We start from the raw sequence: 16,810 nt of genomic DNA, 5'->3' as shown, positions 1-16,810 counted from the left end.
AGGGCGTTTGCCTTGCATGTGGCCAACCCGGGTTCGATTCCCAGCATCCCATCTGGTCCCCTGAGCACCGCCAGGAGTAACTCCTGAGTGCAGAGCCAGGAGTAACCCCTGAGCATCACCGGGTATGACCCAAAAAGAAAAAAAAGAAAAAAAATTTTCACTGTCAGTTATTATCAAATCCAAATCAGGAGACATCATGTCATGCTCGTGAGAATGACACACAGCAGAAGACGGGAGGGGCAGAGAGACAGCAGTGGGAAGGCACTTGCTGTACACCCAGCCCACCCTGTCTGGATCCCGAGCACCACATAGAATCCCGGGACCCCCACCAGGGGTGATTCCTGAGCACAGAGCCAGGAGTAGCCCCAAATCCAACCAGACTAACAGATTGGAAATAACCCATCAGCAGGGTGGGAATGTCACCTAGTTCAACCTTTCTAGAAGTCTCTATGGAGATTCTCAGAACAGAACAGATCTCCCCTATGCGATTCCCAGTGATTCTGCCTCTTGGCATCTGCCCCCAAATAAAAAGAGATGAACAGAAGCCCCACTGACACATCTAATCACTCTATTGGTTTTCCCCACAATCTAAAATGAAGGCATTCCTCACAGAACTTTGGGCCTGGGGATGTGTCTCCATGGAAAACCACATGCCTTAGAGAACCCCAAAAGCAAGCAAAATATACACACACACACACACACACACACACACACACACACACACACACACACACACCACAGACCATCTTTTATAAGCCAAATAGCATAAAGAAGTAATTCAGCCATAATTCACGTGGAGGAAAAAAAAAAGGCAGTATTCTCAGATACCTGCCTCTCCCAACCTTCTCGCCCTCACCCACCCCCCCAAATAAAAACCCTACCGAGTCATACCAAATATTCACCTAAGCTGACCTGCACGGAAACTGGAAAAAATGGTGATTTGGTCCCAGGAGGCTGCTCAAAGGGCTGTGCTGTGACCAGGCTCTGGCCACCACGCAGACTGGGCAGCCCTTATGAGAGCCAGTGAGAACTCGGTGGCTGGTGCTGAATGCCTCGGAGGGCCCTGCAGGCGCCAGGCACGACCTCCGCACTGAGGGCTCCCCCAGGTGACAGAGTCTGAGCAGCGCCCCTTGTCCCTGGAGAGCCCAGGGCTGGCGGAGGAGAGACGCAGAGGGGACTCTCCAGTGCTTCTGCCCCAGACACTTCCAGAAAATCTATTTCCCCACTCACACGTCAGCCTCCAACAGCCGCTCCTGCCTTGTTTGGGGACCTGAACAAAAGCACGAGCCATTCTGTTCCCGCCCTCGCTCACAAAGGCCAAAGGATTTGGGCACTTCAGAGAAAGAGCAAATCAAAGGACTGTTTTCCGCCCACCCCCCCTTCCACAAAAGCAGGCTTCAGGGGCCACACAATGGCCACTTCCTCTGCCAGGGAACTTGAGCAATGGCTCTCTGAATCTTGAAAGCTGAGTCACTTTTTTTTTTTTTTGGATAGATAGGGAATGACTAATTTATAAACCACCAATTGGCAAAGGTTGCCTGTCCCAGCCCTTCTGCGAAACACGTTTCTCTTCCAACCTGTGAACAGTACCATGCTAAACCTGCTTTTTAAAAAGCACCGTCGACAGAACGATCTTAATCAATTCTCGGAGAAATCCGTCAAAAAAAGGTCCATCTGCTGCTGGACCAGGGAGCCGGCTCAAGGGACCAAGTGCTGCCTGGCATGTGGACCCCCAGGGCCTTTAGGGCCCCCAGTACCCCCAGCTATGGGTTTCCCAGGAAAGAAAAGAAACAGGCTGGAACGATAGTACAGTGAGGGGGGGAGCATTTGCCTTGCACACGGCTGACCCCCGGGTTCTATCCCTGGCTTCCCATATAGTCCCCCAAGCACTGCCAGGAGTAATACTTGAGTGCAGAGCTAGGAGTAGCCCTGAGCATCACTAGGTGTGATCCAAAAACCAAAAAAAGAAAGGAAGGAAGGAAGGAGGGAAGAAGGGAAGGAGGGAGGGAGGAAGAAGGAAAGGAAGGAAGGAAGGAAGGAAGGAAGGAAGGAAGGAAGGAAGGAAGGAAACTTGCTGAAGTCAGAATGGCTAGTTCTGCTGTCCCTCAGCCTGCCCACTTGCTCAGCCCTCTGCCTCTGGTCCTGTGTCCTGGGGCCCCCGGGTGTGGTGGCTGGGAATGAGTCTGCAGCATCCGTGAGGAGGAAGTGATGCCCACAAAAGACCCGCTCGGCCCCTCTTTCCGCCTCAAGTGGGAGCAGAAAATAGCTTGATCCTCCTTTTTATTTCCCTTTTTGGGCCACGTTGAGCAGTGCTCAGGGGTTACTCCTGGCTCTGCTCTCAGGGGTCACTCCTGGAGGTGTTCAGGGGACCATATGGGGCGCTAGGGATCGAACCCTGGCCAACCGTGTGCAAGGTTAAAGCCCCAGCTGCTGTACTCTCTCCCCAAGCCCCCTTCCTCCTGTCTTTCTGTGTTTTCATAGTCTGTAAGCAACTTGTATCTCTATCCTCATGCAGAGTGAAAGCAGATAAGTACCTAAAGATGGAAGTTGGTGCCTGGGGTCTGATCTGAGTTCTGGGGGAGTGAGTAGGGTACAGTGGGTGGGCACCAGAGAACGGGAGGAATATGGAGTTGGGGGTGTCCCAGGACAAGTGGTTTCTGAGAGAACATTCCAGGCCACAGTTTGTCCCTGGGCTGGTCTGGGCCCCTGCTCCCTGTCCCTTCCCCCTGCCCTTCTTTCTCTCCCCAGGACCGACCCATGTAGAGAAAGCCAGGGGCAGATCCAGTGGTGAAGGCGTGAGGAGGGTGCTCCCAGCCGCATCCCCTCCCTCAGAGACATGGAGCCTCTGTGGCCCCCTGGAGCCTCGCAGGCAGCAGGGAGCGGCAGGTACTGAGCTCAGCAGGATTCCACAGCGGCCAGGGTGCAAGCCCAGGCCTGCTCACACCTCAAGAACGCAGGAATGTCTCTGCTCACATGGCCAGCCAGAAACGTCTGCCCGTCACTGATTCCTACGGTACTGGCACAAGGTGGCACCAAGTATGCTTTGAAAAGTGCCAGGGTCAGGGCTGGGAGACAGGACAGGGGTTGGCATACACCCCCCTCCAGAGCCCCAGCCCTGGCACCACAAGGGTCCGGGCATTAAACCACCTGTGCAGTTGGTTCAGCATCAGCAGGAGTGATCCCTGGGAACCCCGAGCACTGCCTGTGAGACCCCCAAAATGAAAGTATCAGAGGCAGGAGCTGGGGCTCTGGCTGAGCGGTAGAATATGAGTTTTGCATGTTTGAGACCCTGGATTCAATCCTGGGAAGCCCAGATAAAATTACTATTGGGCAAGGGCTGGAGCAACAGCACAGCGGGTAGGGCATTTGCCTTGCACACACCTGACCCAGGTTCGATTCTCAGCATCCCATATGGTCCCCTGAGCACCGCCAGGAGTAATTCCTGAGTGCATGAGCCAGGAGTAACCCCTGTGCATCGCCAGGTGTGACCCAAAAAGAAAAAAAAGTTACTATGGGGCCAGAGAGAGATAGCACAGTGAGTAATGCACTTGCCTTGCACATGGCCAACCCAGGTTCAATCCCCATATGGGTCCCGGAGCCCCACCAGGAGTGATCCCTGAGTGCAGCCAGGTATGTCCCCACCAAAAAAAAAAAACCTAAGTAAATTAAAATATCCCCTGTAGGTTGATCACACTTAGTTGAAAGGAGAAAATTAATTTCTGGGGTCACATGCTCAGACCCCCACCCTCTAAGCAAAGCCAGGATGCCACATGGCCACAGGGGAGTTAGCGGGTATCTCTGAAGATGAAGAAGGGGACACCCCTAGAATTCTCCCTGGCCCCTCTGCCTACCTCTCTAACCATCCATAGGTGACCTTGCTGACCCCTCCAAACTCGCAGTGTGGGGCGCCCCACACCCTCACGGAGCCAGGAGGAAAGCAGAGGGGTGAGTCTACGCAGTGGGGGCTGGGTCCTGAAAGTGAGTGGGCCCTGGGCAGGGGTTCACAGGGAGGGAGGAAAGGATAGGGAGGAGGCCCAAAGGACGGGAGCACAGGGCCTGCTTGTGGGAGTGCCAGGTTTGACCATGGAGCACTAAGCTGGGAATAGCAGGAAGCACCAGCAGGTGTGGCCAAAAAAAAAAAAAAAACAGAAACAAAATAGAGTGAGAACGGAATATTATGCAGCTGTCAGGAAAACTGAAGTCATGAAATTTGTCTATGAATGGATGGACGTGGAGAGAATCATGCTGAGTGAAATGAGTCAGGAGGAGAGGCACAGATATAGAATGACTGCATTCATTTGTGGGATATAAAAGTATATATATATACATATATATATTAGAAAACTGTATATATCCATGGACAGGGCAAACAGGGGTTAGGAGGACTGGTCAATGACTGAAATAAACCACAAGTGTGTGTAGGGCTGATGGTACATAAGATAGAGAAGAGACCAGCATTAAAATAATTGCTGGGAATGATCACGCTGGATAAGAACTGAGGGTTAAAAGTAGGTAAGGGATATTCTTGATAACCTTTCAGTATCAATATTACAGAACACAATGCCCAAAACGGAGTGGGGAGAGAGAGAAAGAGAGAGAGAGAGAAGGGCCTGCCATAGAGGCAGGTAGGGCGTGGGGGGGATGGAGGGTGATGGGAGGGAACCTGGGGACACTGACTGATGCTGGGAAATGGACACTGGGGGAGGGATGGGTGTTGGAATACTGCATGACTGAAATCCAATCAAGAACTCCTTTGTAATGCTCTAAAAAAATTAATTTAAAAAACTAAAAAAAATCCTAGGTCTCTATATTGATAATCTAAACAAACAAACAAACAACAGTGAGGTCAACACACACAAGGGCAAGAGAAGGAAGAGTTGAGGGCCAGGCCCCGGGGCCGAACCTCCAGCTCCTCGTGACATGCAGACAGCCCTTGACTGAACCCCACCTGCATTCTCCAATCTGGGGTCAGACTAAGACCTCAAAGATGGGCCCGTCCCCAAACTCCAGGCACAGAGCGGGCAGGTGGGGAGAGAGCATAGAGGCACTTGCCTTGCATGTGGCCAACCCAAGCTCGATACCCAACACACGCATGGTGCCCTGGACAACCTCAGGAGGAATTCCTGAGCATGGTCTGGAGTAAGCTCAGAGCACCCCCATGTGTGGCCCCGAAAACAAGGGGAAAAGAAAGTGACCCCAGGGGCTGGAGCGATAGCACAGCGGGTAGGGCTTTTGCCTTGCATGCAGCCGGCCCGGGTTCGATTCCCAGCATCCCATATGGGCCCCTGAGCACCGCCAGGGGTAATTCCTGAGTGCAGAACCAGGAGTAACCCCTGTGCAATGCCGGTGTGACCCAAAAAGCAAAAAAAGAAAAAAGAAAAAAAAGAAAAAGTGATCCCAAACACAAGGGGGGAATCAAGGAGCACTTGGTGCACTCACAGCCTCACAACGGGACTGACAGTCATTGCTTCTTCTTTCTCTCCTTCCCATCATCTCCAGGAGAAACCATTTGCCCAGTGTCCACCCCCACCCCCAGGCCGAGGACGGGGGGGGGGGGGGGGGAGGGGTATCAGGGCAAAGAGAAGGTCACAGCCATGACCCCTGGGGTCTGGACCCCGCCTCTTAGCTCCTGAGCAATGGGATGGGGCACTGAGGGGAACCAAAGCATCTCACTTGTGACCAACATTACCAGGTAGCCCTGTCAGAAACAAACCTCACCCCCTCTTCCTTGCTGCTTAAGTGCTCAGGATTCAGGGGGCCTCTGGTCAGGGACTGGTAACTTGGGGTGAGGAGGCATTGCTGACACCATCGTATGCTCTGGTCTTAATTTGTTTTCTAGTTGAAAAGAACATCCCGCGAGCTGGAGAGACAGTCCAGCGGGTAGGGCACTTGCCTTGCATGCCTCCGACCTGGGTTCCATCCCTGGAACCCCATAAGGTCCCCTGAGCACTGCCTGGGAGTAAGGGCCAGAGCACTGCTGGGTGTCGCTCAAAATTCAAACCATCACAAAGTACATCCCAAAGCATGAGACACGGCTGGACACGGAGGCCCCAGGTCTATGTGATCCACAGTGCAGAGTTCTGATCCAGGTCTTGCCAGTGACGTGCAGACAGCCCGGGGGATGTGGCATCTCCTGGCTGAGCCCCACCTGCTCTCTCCAGGGACTGTGGGTTCAGACTATTATCTCAAGGTTCCTGGCGCACCCAGCTCCAAACTCAAGCCTCTATTTTTCATTTTGCTTCTGGTCCACCCGCTGCAGGGTCTGTGGGTTTCTCTCCTGCAAGCTCTATGCTCGGGGGGGCTCCTGGGGGGCTATGGATGGAGCTTCTGGGCGCACCCTGGAAGCTTTGCAGACACGCTCTCCTGCAGGCAAAGCGTGTTCTCGGTCCCTGGAGTTATCTCTGGCGCGAGCAGCCCCCAAACTCTAGCCTCTTATCACACGAGCACTAGTTCCCAGAGGGCAGGAAGCTTGTCCAGATCTGCTCATCTCTGACAGGAACCAGCTTGAGACATAGCACTAGAGAAGCAGGGCTGAGCTCAAAACTGAGCACAGGATTCGCAGGCAGGAGACACGAGGTCTGGCCCAATGCCACATGGTCCCCAAGCAACAAAGGCAGGCACAGCCCCTGAACGCTGCTGGGTGTGGCCCCCCAGAGACAAAGAAAAAATGGAATTAATCGAAGGGTTCATTATTTTATTAGCCGATGACCTTTGGAGAGCACTGATGGGCGGGGACCCTGTGCAGACAAACTTCCAACCCCAGAGCAGTCCAGAGTGGTTGCTGGGCGATGCGGGGAATTCCCTCATTCCCCCAGTCTTCGAGCGCAAGTAAGTTTAGGAACCCCCGGCAATCAATCCCACACCTCGCGTACGCCCACATCACCCCACTTCTTGGCACGCGGGCACCCACCCCACCCAATCCTTCTGGGTGGGACACTGCGACCAGCTCGGGACCGAGGGGGCTTCCCCACCCCTGGCCGCAGCGTTGGTGCCCGACACCAAACAGTGTTGTTGTTTTTCTGCTCCTAGAGTCAGCGTGCAAACGTCAGTGATCAGAGACACAGAGCAGGAGTCCATTTCCCAACTCCTCAGCCAGCTGCCACACTGGCCAGCTAGAACTAAGCTGGGCGCCTGGCCTGTTTATGTCAGCGGGAGCCAAGTGCCCAGAACCAGGGGGGTTATCACGCGCCCACTAATCCCGCTGTCCCTCCGGGGACGTCTGCCACGGTGGCAGGGACTGCCAGCCCGGCCTCTCGGATTGCAGGAGGCTGCGCAGAGGAAGTTCGGGGCCGTCTATGATAAATACTTCTGGCCCAGAGGCGGTGGCTACCGAGAAGTCCAGGAGAGGAGCGTAGACAAACGCTGCCCTCCCTCTGCGGCCACCTCTAGGTTGGACTAAATTCCCTGGCCGTGCCTGGGCTGCCCCGGTGCCACAGTTGGCACCAAATTCCCTGAGGATCTTCAGAGAAATGTGGGCACTGAGCTCCCTCACCCCCGCTGGGCACCCTGGAGCACTCCCTGGGACCCTCCCCAGCCTCCCACCCGTTCCCAAGCCTTGAGGTATGGGGGTAGCGGGTGACCACAGCACTGGGGGTCAGGACCCCTGTCCCTTCCCAGAAGGAGCAGCGGCACGTGCTGGCCCTCACTTCCCCTGCCAGCCTCCCCTGCCCGCACCCCTTCTCAGTGCGGGCTGCACCCCATGGCACCCCCACCCATCCCTCTAATGTGTCTGGACCTTCTGTACCTGCTTGTATTTGTCTTGTATTTGGCAGCAGTTATATTTGCCTTGGCACTGTCTGGCCTCGCTTCTGTTACACGGACCGACTGTAGGACAGCAGAGGAGGTCCTGGGGCTACTGCTGACTCAGCAGTGTGTGTGTGTGTGTGTGTGTGTGTGTGTGTGTGTGTGTGTGTGTACGTCTGTGTGTGAGTGTGACCAGTGCCTCCCGAGAAAAACATTTAATCCTCTCCTGGCAGCATCACAGAGCAACAGCTGGCCTGGGGCCCAGAGCTCTGGCCTGGGTCACCTCGAAGAGATTATAAACAAATTAGAGGAAAAGATATCGAAGAAGGAGGCAAACAGCAATTCCCCTGCAGAGCCACCCGCAGACTAGAAACCAACCACCGTGACCGGCCCCACGCCCAGGGGGACAGAATGGGGACACGGGGTGGGGTCCCTGGTGAGAATAAGCCCCAGGCAGCTGAGCTGAGGATCACTCTCGTATTGAGGCCTGTGAGGCCCTGAAGGACAGCACGGGCCAAAATGCCCCTTCTCTTGGCAGGGGAGTGGGCACCCCTGGAGGACCCTGGGGACTGCTCCAGGCTCGGTGCCAGGACCATGTGATGCCAAGGATTGAGCCCAGCACCCTGCATGCTACAAGATGAGCCTTTCTGCAGAGGGCACAAGGCCCAAGCCACCCGCCAGACGGACGTAGCCACATGGGCCCCTGGGCTCCGTGTTACCCAACCCTGGGGTCTGCCCTCACCGCCAAACCAAGACGCTAGAGCGCTATTCGGCTCCCCCACCCTCTTAAGGAGCAGAAAAAAAAAAGCTAACGGTGCAGAAAGTCACACTGGGCTATGGGGGGAGGGGCTGCAGGGATGTAGGGGGGAGGCTGGGCAGGCTGTGGCCCAAGCCGTACTCGGCTGGTGGGGACTGCATGGCTTCCCAGGCAGGGTGACAGGGTCACACATCTTCCGTGACGACCCCAGAAACGCTCCTGTACACCTGCAGCTGTCTGAGCTGGGACACTGTCCCCCGGCCCCACAGGTGCGCACACACACACTCCTGCACACACGTGTGTGTGTGTGTGTGTGTATGTGTGTGCACACACACTACTCAGCCCACTCCAGGTCTCCGTGAAGAAGGCAGAGACACACCTATCCCTGCAGGCACCAAGCCCCCCTTCTTCATCTGCACTGGGCCTGTCTTGTCCTTTTTTATTTGGTTTTGTTTGGAGCTCACACCCAGCAGTGCTCAGGGCTTACTCCTGCTCAAGGATCACACCTGATGGGGCTCAGGGGACCCTCTGGGGATCCAGGGAATGAACCTGGGTCAGACATATGCAAGGCAAGTGTCCTACACACTATACTATCCCTCTGGCCCCAGACCTGCCTAGTTCGGAGGGAGGGAGATTCGCCATTCTGAATCCACTATGTTCACACTCCTAAATCAACTTCTAAATTTTACTTGATCCCAATGAAAACACCAGTAGAGAGGCCAGAGTGATAGCAGAGCGGGTAGGATGCACATGGCCAACTCTGGTTCGGTCCCCAACATCCCATATGGCCCCCCATGCACCACTAGGAGCACAGAGCACAGATCAGATTCAGGAGTAAGCCCTGATCATCACTTGGTGTGGCCCAACCCTCCCCTCAAAAAAAAAAAAAAAAGGGAAATGGAACAATTTGTCAAACTCAAATGAAAAAGAAAACTGGCAAGCCCAAATCTGAAAGAGCAGGGAAATGAGAAGGGATCAGCTCAATCAAACTTCCAAGCACATGACAAAGCTACAGTAATTAAACAGCACAGTAGTGCAAGCACTGAAATGAACAGTGGAAACTACGGAAAAACACTTAAGTGCATAAATAATAGTAAACGAAACTACTTTAGTCTGCACTATTGAACTGCACACATAACATGGTTCAGATGAAAAAAAATTTTTTTTTTGCATTTTGAGTCACACTCAGCGATTCTCAGGGGTTCCTCCTGGCTCTGCACTCAGGAATTACCCCTGGTGGTGCGTGGGGGACCATATGGGATGCCGGGGATTGAACCCAGGTGGGCCACATGCAAGGCAAACGCCCTACCAGTTGTACTATGGCTCCGGCCCCCAGTTGAAAATTTTTATGCTCTGTATATTTAATCACATTTTTAAAAAATAAAAGCTTAGTCTAAGGGGCTGGAGAGAGAGTACAGCAGGTGTGGCATCTGCCTTGCACACAGCTAACCAGGTTTTGATCCCCAACATCCCATATGGTTTCCTAAGCCCCAACAGGAGTGACCCATGAGCTCAGAGCCAGAAGTCAGCCCTGAACACAGTTGGGGACCACACCCCAAAAAAGCTCAGATCAAGTGTTAGTCATATAGGTGCTATGTCAAGTGTGCACGTGTATGACCTAATAGAGCAAATGCATTTGACTGCTGACCCATAGACACACTTGGATTCAGGCAAGAGGAGGGAAAGGTGAATTTCGTCCCTGTAGCGCTGTCCAGCCAGGAGCAACCAGATGGCCATCAGAGGGAGGCTGTGTGAATTCACGTAATGAAACATCCAAACAAGAGAAAGTTTGTTTTGGTTTTGTTTTCACTAAATCACTAGTTCATTACCGAAGAATCCAACTGTGAGGGCCGGGGAGATCCGGCTCCAAGGGCTGGAGCCATGTTTTGCAGGCCAGAGGCCCGGGACCCACCACATGGTCCATACTGGGTGTGCCCCTCCCCCCTCTAACTGAAACCCTCACAACTACTCTCCAGACAGAGCTAATCTCTGAAAACCTGTAAGGAGGCTCCAGAGATTTTACCAAATCTCCTTTCCAGTGGGGAAATCCTCCCCTTTCCCCATCAAAATAGCCTCTCAGCAATCACACCCATCTCCAGCACCCGGAGGCTAGAGAAGACTTCCAGCATTCTGGAAGATTCCGGGAAATGCTCTTGTTCCTCTGCCTTCCCCAAGGGGCTTGAGGTGGGCAGCAGCCAAGTCTCCACACGTCCCCCTGAACCAAAGGGATGTGAGCAGGATGCAGGCAGCGGACACTTATGCCTCCAGGGCTTCTCCAAGAGAAGGCAGGACCCCCGCCTCCACCCGCCTGCGGAGACAGGGCTCGCTCCAAGGGGCAAGTCCTGATCCAGGGAGGCTGCCTTGGGGACAGTGGGCTATGCCCTCACTCACTTTCTCCCTGCATGACCCTGAAGTACTGCCTGAACTTGTTTGTTTGTTTTGGGGCCACCCCCAGCAGGGTTACTCCTGGCTCTGGGGGGTATTCCTGGCTCTGTGCTCAGGAATTACTCCTAGGGGTGCCTAGAGGAACCTCGGAGATGAAACCCCACATGCAAGGCCAGTGCCCTCCTCACCGTGCATCCCCCCAGGCCCTCCTCGCCTTTCTGAGCCCCATTTCTTCCCTCCTAGTCAAGGCCGTTGTTTTGGCACTTCCCACCCCTGGTCTCTAGCAGACTGTTGCCACCAGCATGAACAGGTGACACCAGTCTCTGCACCGGGCCTTCCTCTGGGCTTCCCCACAGACTCATGTCCTCCCTCAGCTTCCCTGGACGGTGGCAATGTGCCAAGGCCAGCACAGCCCTGCCCCATCCAGCCCTGCGGGACTCCTCTGCCCCTCGGCAGGCTCCACGCTATGCTTGCACCCCCCTGAGACACTGTCTGTTGGCTTTCCACACCCCCAGCAGTTTCTCCAGCCCCCCACCGTGCCTCTTCCCCAGCCCAAGGAGCAGGGGGATGAGGGGGCCCAAGGGGCAGCCATGACTACAGCTCTGCGGAGCTGTGCTCTACCCTCTTACCCTGGGTGACCCCAGGGACTCCTCTGAGATAATGTCATCTGCTCTGGTCCCTAGTTCAGTCCCCATTCCCAAACGCCAGACTCCCGCAGCCAATTTCTCTGCCTTCGTGTCTGCTGTTCCTCATGCCCAGCACGCACCTCCCAGGCCTCCAAACCTGCTGGTCCTGAGCCCCTGTCCATCTGCAGAGGGTCACACTCCTCCTCCAGGGGCCAAGGGACTGACCTCTTAGACCCCAAAGGAAGTCCTGGGCCTGCCAAGAGCAGAGCCAGGAGAAAGCCCTGAGCACTGTTGGGTTTGGCTCAAAACCTCAAAAATAAGAATGAGAGAGGGAGGGAGCGAGGAAAGGAGGGAGGGAATCTTCCAGAATAAGCCAACCAGCCCTCCGTGCACTGCATGTACGCAGCACCCTCTGCATGGAATACCCTGGGCAGCCCTTGCCCTGGGTAGATGAGCACTTGAATGAGTATTTTTATTTCATTCTCATCAATTCCCATTTAAGGGGTGCCCAAGAGCGGGAGGACACAGCTGAGACCTTCAAGGCTGACCTGGACACATGACAGGTGCCCTCCCCTCACAGGTTGTGGCCTGCTGGCATATGGGACAGGAAGGCAAGAAGTGAGGGGTGCCCGTTCTCAGTGCACCTTCCCCCAGCAGATCTGCCCTCATCCCTCACTCCTTCCCCCTCCCGGGAGATATAGGGGCTGGGGCACCGAGGGTCCCTCCTTGCGATTCTGGGCTGGAGCTGGGGTACACCAGGCCTGGCACTAAGTCCTGGACTATCTTGCCAGCTGCTCCTTTGAGGGTAGAGTCTGGGTGACAGACCCCACACAGGCACCCCAAACACACACACATATACCTCAGGGCTCTCCACAACTCAATTCCTGTTTGCTGCAATGAATAAACAAGGGACTGGGCCAGTACACCGATTTCTAGCAGCTGGGAGCAGGGAGGCCTCGGTTCAGTGGTTCTGAGGCCGTCCATCCCCACGTCTGCCCACGCTAGCAGGGACACTCCCTGAAGAGGACGTGTCCCCAGCCCCACTCCCACACACTGCGGGGCCATCCCAGGAGCCCCGTCCTGCATCCCACCCCCACATGCCAATTCCAACGAAAGGGGCCTGAGATGCTGGAGAAATCCTGACCTGGGGATGCGGCCAAGTTCAGAAGTGGGGACAGGAGCTGACACAGAGCAGCGGGAGTCCCAGGTCCCGAACCCAGCACCTCCAACCCCTCGCATGAGCACCCCTGGGCCATGCCTCAGCTCCCGGCCTCTGAGGCCAAGGAAAGAGCAGCATTCCCCGAGACCAGCGCTGTCTCCTGCAGGGCCCCGGCTCCCCACATGGGTCCCCAGAGTCACTTCCTGTCCTGTCTTTATTCGGGTGGGGAGGGGGGAGGGGAGAGTCAACATCTCTGCCTTTTCCTTGGGGGGAGGATTTTCACTTCCTCCCCTAAACTACCAGTTCTGCCTTTCCAGCCACGAGGCCCCCGTGCCCATGCCCCGCCTCCGGAGCCCCAGGGACACGCAGCTGACAGCAACAGCAGCCCTGGGAGGGAAGAGCAGCCTGGCAACCTCCCTGGGGCAGGGCCCAGGTGACAGGAGAGTGGAGGTAGACACAGGACAGGCACCCCAGCCCTCCCGCCCTCCCTCCCCAGCCGGTCCTGCCACCCTGCCTCCCATCCCCTACCCCACTCCCAGCCACAGGGCCTGACCCTCAGCTTGCCCCCACGCCCTCCTCTGCCTTCAGGGCTAGTCTGACGTTAGCTGGAGTGCCACAGAGCAGAACCACGAGTGGGTCTAACCAACGCTGCCCCTACCTCTCTGATTCTCGGACACCCTCCCACACACACCTTTTGTCTCTCTTTTTAAAATTATTTTTTGGGCCGTACAGTGGGTAGGGTGATTGCCTTGCACGCGGCTGACCTAGGTTCGCTCCCCAGCATCCCATATGGTCCCGCAAGCCACCTCCAGGAGTAATTCCTGAGTGCAAAGCCAGGAGTAACCCCTGAGCGTTGCTGGGTGCAAAAAAAGCAATAAAATAATTTTTTGAGGGGAGGCACATCTAGCAGTGTTCAGGGCTTACTCCTGGCTCTGAGCTCAAGAAGTACTCTTGGTGAGGCTGGGAGACCATACAGAGTGCTGGGAATAGAACCCACCTGCGTCAGCCATTTGCAGGGCAAGAGCCCTAGCCACGGCACTATCTCTCCAGCCCTCACTCATCCCTTTTACACCAAGGACCTCTAGCTCCAGTAGAAACAGGGCTAAGGTACAGGGAGCCCCAACCAACAGTGCCTGCCAGTGGTAACCATATGTGGATGGAGCTCAGAGGGCTGGAGCATGAGCCTGGCAAAGCAGCAGCGGGGATTAGATCTGGACACCACCAAGGCGCCCCCTCCCACTGCCCCCCATCCATAGGGCCATGCTAGAATAAAAGCTTTACAAGTGAGAGGTCCCAGGTTTGACTCTTGCACCGTCACAAAGAATTAAATGTGTAGAGAGCCGGATTCCTTTAGTCTCTTCAGCTCAGGAACAGCAAGCCGCAGCACCCGGCCTCTGGTGCTACCTCCTTATCATTCCTCGCGGGCAGGAGCCAGGGCACCATCTCCCCAGCCAGCTGTTCCCAGAAGACTGCCAGCTGGCGCTCGGTTTTCCCGCTGGGTTCTCGACCCTAAAATAACCCCCTGGAGAAGCAGCAGAGGCCGGGCTACAGCCAGGCGGTCCACCAAGCGGGACAGCAAGTGCCCGCCACCCTCTCCTGCCCCTCTGCTTCTCTCCCCTGGAACAGGGAGCCGGACACCCCCACCCCTCATCAACCTCCCCTCGGGTCCGGCTCTCGGTCTGGGGCGCGTCACCGCCCGGGGCAACTGCTGGGGTCCGCAAAGAACCGAGAACGCGGAGAAGGGGGCGAGGGGGTCCCGTGACTCAGCGCCCCTCAGTGAGGCACTGTCACCCGCACGAGACAACTAGGGAGATGCCTCTGGAACGCTGGGGCAACAGCCGCGCTCCTGGTGCCAAGGGCCACCCGGCGGAGCCCGCGCCCCTGGGACGCACACAAGTGTGCGGGGCTGGGCAGGCGCGGGTCGCGGGAACAGGTTTCCGAGCGCCCGGCAAGATTAGCTGGCAGAGGGATGGGGTCAGGCCCCCGCATTCCCCCGGGAAAGGACGCGCAGGACGCGGCCCTTCACTCAGGCACCAGCTATCCGCTGCCAGGGAGTCCCCAAGTCCCGGGACCCCGCGCTGCCGCGGACCCCCGGCCCTACGTCCCCAGCAGCCGCCGCGGACCTTCGCGGCTCCCGCGCCCCACGCGCCGCCTCGGACCCCCGGTACCCCGCGCGCCCCGCGTTCCCCACGCCACCGCGGACCCCTGGCCCTCCGCGTGCCCCGCGCCCTGCGCCCCGCGCTCCCAGCGTCCCCGCGTCTCACGCGCCGCCTCGGATCTCCGGCTCTCCGCCACCCCGCGCCCCCCGCGCCCCCCGCGCGGCGCTCAGCCCTTACCCAGCGCCCGGCAGTCGCTGACGGCGGCGGTGGCCCCGCAGGCGGCCACCAGGGCGGCGAGCAGAGCGCAGCGCGCGGCCCACATGCTTCCTCGCGGGCTCTCTCCGGGACAGGCTCCGGGACAGGCTCCGAGACTGCGGGTCCCCGCGGCGGCTCGGCCGCTCGGCGGCGGCGGCTCGGCCGGCCTCGAGCCCCCGGGGCTGCGCGCGCTCCGCGGCCCCCGGAGCCCCGCGCCGCGCCCGGCCCCGCGCCGCGCTCCCCGCTCGCCCATGACTCAGAGCAGCTCTCAGTCCTGGCAACGCAGGAAAACATTTGAGGAACTCGCGCCGCGGCGCCCCGGCCCGCCCTGTTAAAGCACCGGGAGCGGATGGCGCAACCGCCCGGCGCGGGGCAGCGGAGCGAGGGCGGCGCCCGGACCGGCGCACCTGCCCGCACCTGCCCGCAGGGGGCGCCCCCCTCCCCGGGTCGGGGAGCCGGGTTTCGAGAGGGGTGAGGGGAAGCGGAGCACCTGGTGCCGGCTTCCCATCTGGGAGCCCCCCAACACCTCCGGGGTTAGGCCGGGGAGAAGGCGCAAAGGGCTAGTTCGACCCCGGCCACCTCCAGGGGCGGCCCCCGACTGCGGACAGCGTGGTGGGGGCCCCAACCAAATCGCGGTGTCTGGAAAGACAGTACAGCGGGTAGAGCGCTTGCCTAGCACGTGCAGACACGGGTTCGACCTCCGGCATCACATTAGGGTGTCTGATCCCTGTCAGGAGTGATCCCTGCGCCCGGAGCCAGGAGTAAGCCCTGAGCACCAGGTGTGGCTCCCAATCCGCCGTCCCCCCTCCCCCCAAAAGTCAGAAGCTGGTTTCCAGCTGGGGTTTGGTATCGCTGCTTATCGGAATCAGAGGACCAGTAGATGGCGCCTACCTGTCCCCTCCTCCCCCCACTCTGATTTCAATTTGCAGGAACCACAGGGCAGACCTGAAAAGACCTGCCAAGGTCCCAGTCCCCAGAGCTGAGCCTGAAGGGATTGGGGGGACGGGAGGGAAGCGGGGGAACCAAGTCCCAGGAAGGAAAGAAATGCGACAAGAAGGGCTAGACCAGAAGCTTCTGCATCCCCACTGCAAAGTCAGAATGTGCTTCTTCACCTTGCTCAGACTGACACTGACAGGACCAGGGCTCCGGGGTCAGCTGGAAGGGGGTACAGCAGGAACTCTGTGGAAGCAGCCACCCACTGTGCCAGGCAGAATCAGCCTGACCCAGCCCACGAAAGAGGCAGTGAGGGGGCAAAAAGGCAGGAGGAGGGAGGGTAACTCTTGGGGCCACTCACCCTCTCTCCAGCTATTCAATCAGGACTAGGGGGGCCAGAGAGATAGGATGGGGGCAGGGAAGGCATTTGCCTTGCGCACAAATCCATCTGGGTTTGATCCCCATAAAGTCCTCTTGAACAGGTGCCACACCAGGTGTGGCACAAAACCAGAAAAAGTTAATGAATGACTGGAAATAAAATAAAATGGGGTGGGGACAATATAAGGCAGTCTGCAGTGTTTGCCTCTACATGCCAAAAATAATCAGCAACCTGAGACCAAAGGCATGGGCCACGTTCCACTCAGGCAGAAGAGTGGAAAGGAGGCATTGAGACACAGGTGTCTATACCCCACTCTGCCTGGAGGTCCCTGCCTCATCCACAGTGGAGGGGTCTTGGTCCTGGAGCCCAGCTCTGCCGCCTGCGGCTGGCTCTGTGGGGCACCTCGCCAAACCTCACCAGTCTCTGCTCCTGGCTTAGGGCTGCGGTGGCGTGCAGCCAGCCTTGTGGTTCTGT

At 57.2% G+C, this 16,810-nt stretch overlaps 1 protein-coding gene across 1 annotated transcript in view; it reads right to left on the bottom strand.

The window, feature by feature from the left end:
• The window catches only part of IL6R (interleukin 6 receptor), a 47,711-nt gene extending 32,433 nt beyond the window's left edge, over positions 1-15,278 (bottom strand). The window contains exon 1 of the mRNA XM_056123685.1: positions 15,007-15,278. Within this exon, the coding sequence (XP_055979660.1) occupies positions 15,007-15,277 (271 nt within the window). The 5' untranslated portion in view covers position 15,278. The remainder of the gene's footprint in view (positions 1-15,006) is intronic.
• Positions 15,279-16,810: the final 1,532 nt, after the last annotated feature.

This window comes from Sorex fumeus, unplaced genomic scaffold (genome assembly GCF_029834395.1).
Source record: "Sorex fumeus unplaced genomic scaffold, SorFum_2.1 ptg000047l, whole genome shotgun sequence".
In the NCBI taxonomy this organism is placed as follows: domain Eukaryota; kingdom Metazoa; phylum Chordata; class Mammalia; order Eulipotyphla; family Soricidae; genus Sorex; species Sorex fumeus.
The sequence above is the reverse complement of the archived record's forward strand: the minus strand, read 5'-3'. Positions and strand labels throughout refer to the sequence as shown.